General features: G+C 45.2%; 1 protein-coding gene across 1 annotated transcript in view; it reads left to right on the top strand.

Annotated features, from left to right (window-relative positions):
• Positions 1 to 7,697, top strand: part of GRIK4 (glutamate ionotropic receptor kainate type subunit 4) — a 308,388-nt gene extending 300,691 nt beyond the window's left edge. Inside the window, exons 18-19 of the mRNA XM_029208211.1 lie at positions 3,528 to 3,646; positions 6,939 to 7,697. Of these exons, the coding sequence (XP_029064044.1) occupies positions 3,528 to 3,646; positions 6,939 to 7,298 (479 nt within the window). The 3' untranslated portion in view covers positions 7,299 to 7,697. The remainder of the gene's footprint in view (positions 1 to 3,527; positions 3,647 to 6,938) is intronic.
• The last annotated feature ends 5,171 nt before the right edge of the window (positions 7,698 to 12,868 follow it).

Raw genomic sequence — 12,868 nt, 5'->3', positions numbered from 1 at the left:
TTATTTTATGCAATATTAGAGTGGCATATGTTGTATCAGAAAGCATCTCTGATCAGAAAGATCACTCAGGCAACTAGGTGGACGGTAAAGTTGAGGAGGACACAGCTACGAGCAGGGAAATCACTTTGGAGATGCTGCCAAAGTCCAAGCAAGAGATGGTGTGGCCTTGAGCTAGGGAAGTGGTAGCAGAGAGAGAGAGAGAGAGAGAGAGAGAGAGAGAGAGAGAGAGGGTAAGAAATTGAAAAGTATTTAGGAGGTAAAATCAGCAGGACAGTGCATGGAGGAGAGATAAGAGGCCAAATGCAGGGAAATGGGAGAATATGCCTCAGAGCAGGCAAAGGCAATTGAGAAGATTGGTGGAGAGCAGAGAGCAATGGCTTCATAAAAAGCCAAGAAGTGGGAGTTCCCTGGTGGTTCAGTGGTTAGGATTCGGTGCTTTCACAGCCGTGGCCTGGATTCAATCCCTGGTGGGGGAACTGAGATCCCACAAGCCTTGCAGCGTGGACAAAAAAAAAAAAAAAAAAAAAAAAATGCCAAGAAGGGGGTGTGGTTGACAATGTCAGGTGTTACCAGAGGTCACTTAAGATTGGGACTGGAAATTTTCCGATAGGTTAGAAACAAAATGTTCGTTGGTAACCTCAGTGAGCTTGGTTTTAGTGGTACAAGACAAAATTTCATGGGATGACAAGTGAATATCGGGAGAATAAAAGTGAATTCAGACGCAATCATTTTCTCCTTTAGATACCATAGACAGACCACCTAGCGCCTAAAAGATTTTCAAGTGTTCAAAATTATGTTTGAGATCTGAAAAAAATTATTAGCTTCAAAATGCAAAAAGAAAACTGCTAAATCAAATTAAGACATGTAATTAACTATCTCCAAAATGTAACGTTGTTTCGACTTCATTAATTTTTAAATTTAATATTCATAAAAACTTCATTACATTTAGAAACTTTTTTTTTTTTTGTTTTTTGGCCCTCTCACTGTTGTGGCCTCTCCCGTTGCGGAGCACGGGCTCCGGCCGCGCAGGCTCAGCGGCCATGGCTCGCGGGCCCAGGCGCTCCGCGGCATGTGGGATCCTCCCGGACCGGAGCACGAACCCGTGTCCCCTGCATCGGCAGGCGGACTCTCAACCACCGCGCCACCAGGGAAGCCCTAGAAACAATTTTTTTTGGTTTGATTTTTCTCCTTTTGCAAACATTCTCTTGTATGAACAACGACTGCTGAGAAATCACAGCCAATTATACATTAACTGTTGCTTGCCACTCCGTCACATCAGAAGCAAAATTTTTAAAATGCATTTAACATAAGATGTGGGTGCATTTTCTTCTACTTGCTTTCATGTGGGATGGGTCTTCAAATGTAAGCCTTTTAAGGACTGTCTTAACATAGTTCTGATATAGACAGTTTCAAAAATCTTGCCTAGGGAAGGAAGGAAAGAGAAGGGTATTCACTAGACAGAGCTGGAGGGAGAAGGATTTTGTATTTTTCTTTAAGAAGGGAAAGACGTGAGTGTGTGTGTGCACTGAGGGAAAGAGTCAGTAGGGGGAAAAAGGTTGGGGAGGGCTGGGATGGTGACTGAGGGTGACAGGGAAACACTAGAGTCCAGATGGCCGAATTGGACTCGAGGAGGGGAGAACACCTCTGCAGAAACACGAGGGGACGTTGAAGCCCTTCAAGGGGATCCTTGTCTTTTTCTACATCAGGCAGAGCTATCCCAAGGTGACAGGAAAGTCTTGTGGTACCTCACCAGCCACTTGGAGCTCTGTTTACCTGAACAGGTGGGCATCTTTGGTATCACAGTCATCACTTCCCCTTCACTGGGGAGCCCTTTCTCTACATGGGCTGGCTGGAGAAACTAGTTTGTCCATGATGCTCAGATGCACGTCCCAATACCCGGTTCTCACCACCCCTAAATCTGTGGCTGGACACCCCAGCTATGTCCTTGGTGCATTCCCCCTTAAGTGTCCCTTTTGTCCCCGGATGTTCCTATGGTTAAAAGCCTTCTGCCCAAATGGTCCCAGGTTAGGGGGGCAGGTGAACAAATGAAGCCCAAGCACCTTCCTCTTGGAGGGTAGAAATCTACTCCAAACGCTATGTGCCTTCCCTTAGAACTGAGTTTTTAAGTCATCTCCTCTTTCTGATTATTCACAACAGAGGATGTTTACTCACACAGGTACCCAAGAGTTGGCTGTGTGGACCTGCAGACCAGAGTATACAATCCACTGGGTACATTCATGGTGTAAGCCCTTGGAGCCATTGTAGCAGATTATTGGTGTAGGCAGGCACTGTGCCGAGCTGTGTTATTTTCAAAACAAAACAAAACAAAAAACCAACAGACAGCCATTTGAGTCTTTGTGAAAGAAAACCCAAGGAATCGTAAAATGGCTAGGTAGGGCCATTTTCCCAGCTTTCCAAAGTGTAGGAAGCAGTGTCAGATTTCTGCTTCTGATCCATGGCTCATCTCAGTGTGGTATGAAGCTGGCTTTCCCTGACACCGACACAGCTCTGTGTCCCGTGAAGGCACTGCTGGTTGAACAAACACTCAAGTGTGCAGGCATTCCAACAGCACAGGACATAAGCTACCCTCTTGGCATTTTTCAGGATAAAAGATGCTTTTTGATTTATGATTGCGGCTCCTCTTGAATCAGGGTTTCATGTGTTTCTGACACTCCCCTAACGTTTGGGTTTCTCTAGTACAAAAAAAAGCATCCAATTACATAGCTAACTCAGTGTTGGACACAACCATATAATTCCAGAAATATCTATTGAGTATATATGATATGCCAGGTATCATGCTTGGCAATGAGGTTACAACCAGAAACTGCCTACCTTCAAGGAACTTAGCCATACACATGCTTCCCAAAATACCAATTTGCAAACAAATTTTAGGCCTGGCTGGAAAAGAATCACTTGTGAAATGCATTTTAAAGTATAGATTCCTGGGCCGCATCTCCAGAGATAGGGATTCAATATGTCTGGGGTGAGGGTTAGGAATCCATACCTTTAATGAGCTTCCCAGGTGGTTCTGATGGCAGCCAGGTGCGGGAACCACCTGGGATAAAACGTTTTACTTTCCAAGTAAGTCTATTAGTAACACGTTGACACAATTAAGTCAGTGTAATTTTTTCTATCCATAGTTTGGTTACGACAGTTGCTTTATATGAAGCAAACACAATATTAGGAAGATTGATGAAATTTTTATGAAAGTGCTAGAATTTACTGGTATTTTGCTATCATGTCTCTATATGCTAAATCAAAATTTTCCTTAGCCCTTTTCTAAAACTGACTGACCCTCCCACCCCAGAAAGCTTCTCACCAATCTCCTCCACTTGCATCTAGAGCCCTTTCCCCTCTTCTACTCCAGCTATGCTGCATTTTTGGTTCCAAAGAATAATTATATCTCAAGGAACATGTGTGTAAAATGTCTACAAGACTCAAGTTCTGGTCATTCAGCATTTTTGGTAGAATGATTATGTCTCCCAGCTCTTTTACACTATTTTTTGTTCGTTCTCACTTTCTTACAGGACTGGGAATGGAGAATATTGGTGGAATCTTTGTGGTTCTTATTTGTGGCTTAATCGTGGCCATTTTTATGGCTATGTTGGAGTTTTTATGGACTCTCCGACACTCAGAAGCGACCGAGGTAAACCTTCTAAGGGGTATGACCTATAGTATTGGCAAGCAGGGCCAAGTTCACAGGCTCACACAGGGACAAAGGTCATTTCAGACAGAACTTGTGAAATCCCACAGGAGGGTGGGGCACCCATGGAACAGCAGCACAGCGGAAAGAATCCCAGTTCCGAGGACAGGAGCTCAGGGTTCAGGCTTCATCACTTACTAATTATGCAGCCACAGAAAGGGCACATAACCTCTCTGGGCTTCAGATTCTTCTTTGAAACAGCCCAGTAAATAAACCTGTGAAAAATGTTTTATGAACAACAAAGACTTACACGACTATGATTTAAGATGTAGTGTTATAAGGGAAAACAGGCGAAAGTACCAGGTTACTAATGGAAACGATGGCTTTGGTTCTTCCACCTTAAGTATGTTTTTGCCTTGCAGGTAAAGCTGTTTAGAGGTATCCCAATTCACGAGAGCTCCTAATGACATCTTCCTTCTCAGGGATTTTGAATAAGTTTAGTTCCCAAACCTGTGGCTTAGAAACTGGGTTAATATAAACTTCACACAGATGGAAGAGTCTGAGAGAAGGAAGATGACTTTACCCCATTCTATCTCCATTCCAGGGCACAAATCATTACACGCTACTTGCATTGTTTGGTTTTTGAAATATACTGGCCTCTATCTCAATCTCCCAACTCCTGATCATCCTAAAATCTCCTTCCCTAATTGACAGCTCCTCACAGCAGATAACAGTACAGAAGAGTATAGCACCCCTATAAACCTAGGCGGTCCAGCCTCATGTAGGGCCTCCATTCAACACTGCTGACCAGTCTTTTCCTTTTCTGTGCTCAGCCTCTTTCCCACTTCCCAGTAGGACTTCCAAGCCATCACCCACTCCTCACATCCCTTTGCTCCTCCATGACTAACTTTACCTCCTGCCTCACCTGGAACTCGGGAGCGACCAGCCCCAAATTAAAACACCCACCTGAAAATTTACCCACAACTGGAGCCACCCCCAGGGCTTCTGCAGGTGTTCTGGTCATCCCTCCATCTCTGCCTTGTTCCCACCTTTCCTCAGCTCCTCTAGGATTATCCTTTTTCTCCCCTTTATTTTTTTTTTTTGCCTGCTCTCTCCCCCAAGTCCAAAACTATGCTCATGTTTATCCATATTTTCAAATAATAGCCATGATGCTGTAGCTCTTGCCCTACCCCTCTCCTCTTGCAAGCCCAGGTGATCCGACTGCCTATCTCTCCATGTGCTCGCCTCCCATTCGGGCCTCACTCCACGGCAGCTGGCTTCTCCCCACCCCTTCCCCAAAAAGTCATGGCTGAGAGGTCTGACACCTCCCAATGAACAAAACCAAAAGAGAACCCACTGGGCCTTATTGGACCTCAGTGTGGCCCTCGATGAAGTGGACCGCTCCTTCCAGAACTCTCTCCTCCCTTGCCTTGCCTGCTCCAAGCTCTCTTGGTTTCCCTCCTCCTTCCCTCTCCAGCGTTACTGGCTTTCTCCTTCTGTCCACCCCTTAAATGGCGGTGCTCTTACCTCTTCCTAAGACCTTGTTCAGGTGTTCCTGTCCCTGTGAAACCTTCCGGAGTTCTCCTGCCTTCTTCCCTGGACCAGAAAGTTGCTCATTCCTCCTCCTTTCCACCACCCCTGTAACCAGCACATAGAGCACTTACAAACTGTGTCAATTATTTTCGTATCAGCCTGGCTACGAGACATTGCACTGCCTGAAAGTAAGGACTGAGTCCTTTGTGTCTGTATTTCCACTGCAAAGCACAGTGTTTGATACTTAGTTGACAGTCAATAAATATCAATATATGTCTTTATGTTCTTGTCACATATAATAGATTAGGCAGGTGGAGGTGTTTTTGTTGTAATTATTATTAGAAGCACAGAGAAGTTAAGTGACTTGACTACAGTTTCTGCTATTCACCAACAACCTTGGGTCCAGAATCCAGGTCTCAAGTCCTAACTCAGGCCGTGTTCCATTAGGGGAGCCTACTTCTCTGTAGCTGCTTCAGGTAGAGGATCTGTGCACCCTGGGTTATTCTCCCAAGAGCTCGCCAGTGGTCTGGATGTACCTTGAAAAATTCAGTGAGGAGTTCGAGCTCTCCCAACATCTAGAAAGAAGAGTAAAGGCTAAGTTAACTATTTGACTATGGTAGAACAACTATCCTGTTGATAGAACGGGAAGACTGGAGGAAGGAACATGAAAGAACAGAAAGCTGCCTCTCCCATCCTAATGGGAGAAAGTGTCCTTTCCAGCACAGAGTAGAGAAGAAAGCAGAGCATGCATGTGCTCTGCAGTATGTAGGTTTAGGTTCAAATTCTGGGTCAGCTGTTTGTTAGTCGAGTAATTTCTGGCAAGGTATCTAACTTCTCTGAGCCTCTATTTCCACATCTGTGAAATGGGTATAACAGTAGTAGTCGTGGTACACGTTCAAGATTCTTCATCCACAATTCTGAAACCTCAAAAGCTCAAAAAGTTCCAAGCTTTTTGCAAGTTTGATGCCAATGCTTTTGGTGACAAACCTTGACTTGGACTTGTATGAGGCTAATGTTTATGGTCTTTAACTCACTTGGTGTGAACGTATATTCATTTTGCTACAGAAATATTAATGTGTTTGAATACAGGGTCTTCCCCAGAGCCCACTGGAAGTGATACATATTTTATGTGCATTGTATTACCTTGTCAAAATTCAAAATATTTTGAAACACAGCTGGACCCAAGAGTTTCTTATCAGGAGATGGCAGAGCTGCAGGAGTAGATTGCCTTGTTTTTGTTATTATAGTTATTGTTAGAACGCAGCCTTTCCAGCCATAACCAGCTGATTAAAAGAAATGAGACTCTTTGGCCTGAGAACAGAAAGTTCATGGAGACATGGTTGTTTTTTCACAGGCTTGAAAGACTGACATGCGGTAAAGGGATTATTTATTTAGTCGGCTTCAAGGTCCAAATTTAACTGGGATGGATGGATGAAAAGTTCAGGGAGAGGAATTAAGTCAGTAGAAGGAAGCAGCGTTTAAGGGTAATCTGCAAAAATGGTAGGGGCACCTTCCCAACATGGTGAGATCAGTGTCTTTGAAGCTGTTCAAAGACGAGACGACCAGCTGGTGGGATGGTATGGAGGATGTTTGAATATTAAATAGCGGGTGGAAGTGAGGAGGTGGATTGAAAGACCTTCAAACATGTAAGATGATATAATTGTGAAACACTGCACCCTAATCGCGCGCCCGAATGAGCCCGCAGGGGACCCTCGGGGGCTGGTCCTGAGAGGTCGGGCTGTGACCTCCTCGTGTCCTCCAGGTGTCCGTCTGCCAGGAGATGGTGAGCGAGCTGCGCAGCATCATCCTGTGTCAGGACAGTGTCCACCCGCGCCGGCGGCGCGCCGGGCTACCGCCGCCGCAGCCCCCCATCCCCGAGGAGCAGCGCCGGCCCCGGGGCACCGTGACCCTCAGCAACGGCAAGCTGTGCGGGGCCGGGGAGCCTGACCAGCTGGCGCAGAGACTGGCCCAGGAGGCCGCCCTGGTGGCTCGCGGCTGCACGCACATACGCGTGTGCCCCGAGTGCCGCCGCTTCCAGGGCCTGCGGGCGCGGCCGTCGCCGGCGCGCAGCGAGGAGAGCCTGGAGTGGGAGAAGACCACCAACAGCAGCGAGCCCGAGTAGCCCCGCCGCCGAGGATGCTCGGCTCCCCGACCCGCTGCGGAGGCGGGATGCGCTGAGCCCGCCATACTGCCGGCGGGGCCCCCGGACTTGTACAGCGTCCACCCTTCTCTCCAGATTTTGGATCCAGTAACTTTACAAAACGATCAAAGAGCCTGACGCCCCAGCCGGAGACGGCGCCCTGGTCCGGGGAGCTGGGGCCACCCAGAGACGTTGAGCCCGAGTGGCAGGGGACGCTCTCCCACCTGGCCACAAGCCCCCTCTTCCCGCAGTGGGCCTTTCCCTCCCAACAAAACTAAAGAGTCGGGGTGGGAGGGGTCCCTGCCCAGACCATCTGATGGATTGGTGGCATCATCAGAGGAATCTCCCCCTAGGAAGGGGCCATTGTACCCTGGGTCTAGTTCTTACAGGAAAAAAAAAATTAAACTCAACAGGGAAGTTTTTCTTTTCTGGATTTGTATATTTTTGTTAATGTTCTTTTGTTTTCTCTGTTTCTCTCCTTCCTTCCTTTTCTTCTTTGTTGTCTCAATTCTATTCCTTTGTTTCGTTTTCTTGGAGGGGGAGGCTGGGTTAGGGAATTGAAGTCACAATAATCCCTGTTACCATTTTCCTAAATTTTAGGATATGAAGCGGCCAGTGCATCAGACTCCAGATGTTGAACTCTCCTTTCTGTGTGGTGACTGGGGCCGCAGGGCATGTAGGAGGTGGTGAATTAGGTGGAGAATATCAAAGAAAGGTCCAGTACGTTTTTAAATGCCAAAACCCAATTAACTCATAGTTTACTGAGAGACCTTGAAATGCCTGGGATTTCAGAGGTTAATTTGTCCTTTCTTTCTCTCTCTTTTCGACTTTCCCTATGATTGGGTTTGATTTGGTCTTTGGTGAATGTGATCTCTGAAGAAGAGAGATAACGGAGGAGAGTAGAAGGCACAAAGTATCCCAGGCCCTTGTTTAAGGAGCAGAGAGGGTAAATACAAATTTCCCCAACAGTGGCCTTGGCTTCAGCAGGAACGTGCTGTCTTCAGGTGGGGAAGGATGGGGCTGCCCTGCTGGTCTGGTACATACTTTGTCAACTGCACCTCTTTTTAATCAAACTCGGTAGCTGCCTATGAAGCCAGACCCCCCAAGGCTATCATGGATTGGGTGATTTCTTGCTACTAGATGTGAGACCTCGGTGCAAATGTGTGTGTGTGTGCGTGTGTGTGCGTGTGTGTGTGTGTGTGTTTATTATATGGGAAGATCTTAAGTAATCAAGAATTTGCCAGGTTCCTGGGAGAGAGGTAGGGTCTTGTAGTCAATACACAGGCCTGGGAACTAGGGACTCTTGAGTCCTCACCTAAGCATGGGCAGTAGCCCCCCTTGTATGACTTTACATGAAGCATCTCACTTCTCTTTCATCTACACAATCGGAGTTACTGATGCTTTCCAGGCTGTCAGATGCCTGCTAAGTACTTCTCTACTTGTGAGATGTTTGCAGTGTCCGGAGCACTCAGCGGGAGGGGTGAAGCTTCTCAGCAGCTGTTTGACTTTTGGTTGGCTTCGCCAGTTGGGAGTTTCACACAGAGAGTTTTCATTTTCTGATTGAAAACAAATTCTATGCAATTTCTGTCTGTCAACTTAGAAAATTCAGAGGAGAGAGAACTAAACAGCCACCAGGGCCATCTCCCCCGCTGTCACCACCTTGAATCAAATTGTCCTCACGTTGTTTCTGTTCTGAACGTACTAAAATAAAGACACCTTCTTTGCAAGACAACGAGCTTAATTCCATGCTTTTGCCGTCGACATTAGGTCGACATCTTCTTTGTGCCAGGACTATTAGTTAGAACTGCCATCCTGGGGGTACCCCGATGGTTCCTATAAAGATGCCAGTTTTGTCCTAGGCTGACCTCTTCTCTCTTATGAATTTGAATCTTTTTACTTTTCCCTCTTAAACCATCAAATGTCGGCAAGCTCTGCAGGACATGAGTCTTTTTTTAAACCTTGCTTAGAGCCTCCTGGAGAAACGTGGATTTGGTGGGAAGGGCACCTGAAGGCAGATGGACCGCAGACTGCAATGGTGCCATGCTGCCCCGACCCACAGCTCCATTCCGTGCTTCTGACAATGTGGTCCCTACTGTCAGATCGCATGTGGGGCAGGAAGGGTTGTTTTTTTTAAAAAAAAACAAACAAAAAAAAACACAAAAAAACTCGTTTTTATGAGCAAGATATCTTGATCAATAGCAAACTTTTATAAAATGGATTGGTGAAATAAATGTCCACATGAATCATTTATAAAGTCTGTTTCTTTCACGGAATAAAGATAAGACTGACAGCGCTAGGCAGTTTCTATCAGCTGCTGGGACCATTGCTGCACCTCACTCAAGCTGGTGAGTGAATCTGCAACCAGCTGGTTCTCTTCCTTGGTTTGTCTCCACTTTTTATCTGTTGGTTGTCGGCTTTCTTTTCCATTCTGTATTTTCTATCTGATTCTGTATACTGTATAAAGCCGTTTTTTCTTGTCTGTTTATCTTTCTTCGACTGCAATATTTACAATAAAACAGAAACAAACCCTGAAATGTTAGTGATGGATGAAAGCTGTTTGGGTTTGGAAAGAATGGTTTGGTGTGTCTAAAATCCAGGTACTCTGAAAGCAAATAAAAGTAGAAATCCACATTTTGTCTTCCCCTCCACCTGCCCTTTTCTCGCTCCCTCTCCATTCCCTATCCTCTTCCGCTCTTTGTTCAGACCCCAGAAAAATCTAGGTGGCTTCTTTCAATTTGTAGTCCTGGAGGCAGAGCCAATCCCCCGCCCCTCCCCAAACGGATACACATGTTAATGAAGTTCAGGATTCATAGGGTTTTGTCTTCCTAAATGCACTTTCACAGAATAGTCATCTTGATACCTGGGGTAACTCTAGTCAGATATCACCCCAGATTCCACTGGGAGCTTGAAGATTACATCAATTAAAATATAATACTTCGCTTTATTTCTTTTAATTGCCTTGCAGGGCCCCAATCGTCACCAGATCTCTACCTCAGAACCCAGGTGGGGTGTAAGTTGAGCATGTAGATGGCCGAAAATCTTTTGGCTTCCTCTAATCCAAAGCTTATATGAGAATATTCATCCTGGGAACTTGCCAAGCGGCCCTCTTATTGGTTAGGTGAGACCAAAATATCATGATAACCAATCCACCTGGGGCCACTCTGTGAAAGTTTATTAGTTTGGAATTCCAAGGAGTTTAATTTTCTTTTGGAATCCAAGGGGGACTTCCCTATGGTGTAGGAGTCAAATACACGAGGCCAGAAAGGGCTGGGGCATTTCAGACACGGCAGGTTGGTGGTTTGAGTGGAGCTTGAGAGAACCATTTGTGGCCCTCCCGCCAAGGGGGTGTGTGCGGCAGTAAAGCAGTCTGGACACGATAAGGGAGATTTGATTCCCTGACTGGTAGGCAGCTCTCTTGGGGTAATAACAAAGAGACCTGTTGGGAAAATTCAGAGAAGGAATCCTTTCATAAAGATTTCACTTAAAGCTAGTGCTTCCTATGGGGCCTCTCAAAGAGAAAAGTAAGCTTTTAGTTGCCTTGAGTTATTCCAGTGCCTTTCTGTGAAAGGTGGCTCCCTGCCCCCCACAGGCAAATCCCTCGCCATTAGCCCAACGGAGTGTCCTCCGTGGCTGACAACCTGGGAAACCTACAGTATGACTCAAAGATTGGTGACGACGTGACTTCAGAAAACTCTTCTCACAGAAAAAATATAGACTCACGCTATCTATCTATCCTCTGTCTATCTACCTACCTACCTATCTATCATCTCTCACAACTGGTGTGGCTTGCAAAGAAAAAGGTCGCCAAGTTTTAGAACTGAAGAGGTCAACAACCCCATTATAATTTAAGGGCAACTGGGCAAGAGAAGTTCTGTCACTATCAACAGAACGTTGTCATTCAAATTTTGTTAATTTCATACCAATTTCCAAATCTGAAGAATGAATGAAAAAAATATGAATATTGCCATTAAACAAATCGTAGAAATAGCACTGAGATCAAGAAAGAAAAAAGTGTACAAAGCGAATAAAGTGAAAAACAACCTCTCTGATCAGAAAAGGCAGAAAATTTGAGGGCAAAGAAGGGGCGTAAAGAAATTGAGTATACAATCTCCCCGTACATTAAGTAAGAGCATGCATCTAAATATTTCACTGGTCGGACTGAACAAAGCACGTCAGAGAACCAGTGCGTTGTGACGGTGCTGTGTCTGGGGAATTGACCCTGTTTACAAAGGTTAGAATATGCAGAGTCTATATTATAGAGGATGGAGGTCAGACCCATAAGTACAATGATCCTCCTGCTGGAAAATTAGCTAAAGAATCCTGCCCACTCCTCAGTAACCCTTGCGCGCAATCCAACGTTCTCTCTTGACTATGGCAGAGAAGTCAGGGGAACAGGGACCAAGGGACCTCTCACCCTGTGGGGACTTTTTCATACATTGGTGAGTGACCTTGAGAGGTACTTCTTTAGTACACAGCCCCACATTAGATTCTGTGGGATATAATGAAGAAGTGGAAGAAACCATCTGTCCTCTGTCTGGGAAGACAAAACTTACTTGTAAGAAACAATGAAAGTAAAGCACAAAATATCCAAGTGCTGGAGTGTGTGATTTGGAATACAAACCATATAGACATTCAGAGAGGCTAAAGATTCCCAGTAGTTGAGATTGGCTTAGGGGAAGAAGCAGGACTGTTTGTGTCTTGGGTTTGTTAAAAAAATTTTTTTGACGTCTAGAAAAATAAGATTTCCCTTCATCTCCCTGGGAGTGAAATATGGTTAATTCATGCAGATGAAATCAGTGCCCTTCTGGTAAGAGACAGCTTGTTGTTGCTGTTGTTTTGTTTCACCCACAGCGTTCCTTTTTGCAGGATTCCAGCTCGCCTGTTATGCTTCTTCCTGTTTGCTGCCAATACTGGTTAGAGATTTTCACCGCTATCTCATTCCTGGGCTTCTTTAAGTTGTATTAGTGGGATTAGCTGTAGAGACGAACGGCCTAGCTCTACAGAATACAGAAAGACTAACTGAGAAATAATCAATGAAATGATCTGAAGTGCATTATGAGCTCTTTAAAAAAGAAAAAGATCAAATACTTTTTAAACTGGGGGTAAGGATGGTGAATACAGAACTGAAGGTGTGGAACCAACGTGAAAAATTAATGCAGAACCAAATCCCCAAATTTCTGATGTACGGGAACATTCAGAATGATTTTGCTTTTCGGTCCATTAAACCATCCAGTTATCTGAAGCACATGGAGTCCGCCTGGAAAATTATTCTACTTGGATTGTTCTGATTAGATTCTTAGTATCTTTTCCATTAAAAGTAACAGAATGTAACTTCCATTTCTACATCATCTGTAATCCTGGAGCACCAAGTGGACATAGAAAAGCACACTAAATCACCAAAACCTGGTGACATGTGATGGTCAAGGGAGAGGTAAACAGTACAGGACAGCATTACCGGAGACAGGATATACCCACACACTCAAATGTGGTAACGGGACTTAAAAACTAGCTTAAAGAGGGTCCAATGAAAAACTACTTCTGTACGGAGAGAC

The sequence above is a fragment of the Monodon monoceros genome, unplaced genomic scaffold, assembly GCF_005190385.1.
Source record: "Monodon monoceros isolate NGI ecotype Baffin Bay Population unplaced genomic scaffold, NGI_Narwhal_1 Super_Scaffold_7, whole genome shotgun sequence".
In the NCBI taxonomy this organism is placed as follows: domain Eukaryota; kingdom Metazoa; phylum Chordata; class Mammalia; order Artiodactyla; family Monodontidae; genus Monodon; species Monodon monoceros.
This window is presented reverse-complemented; position numbering and strand designations above follow the sequence as displayed.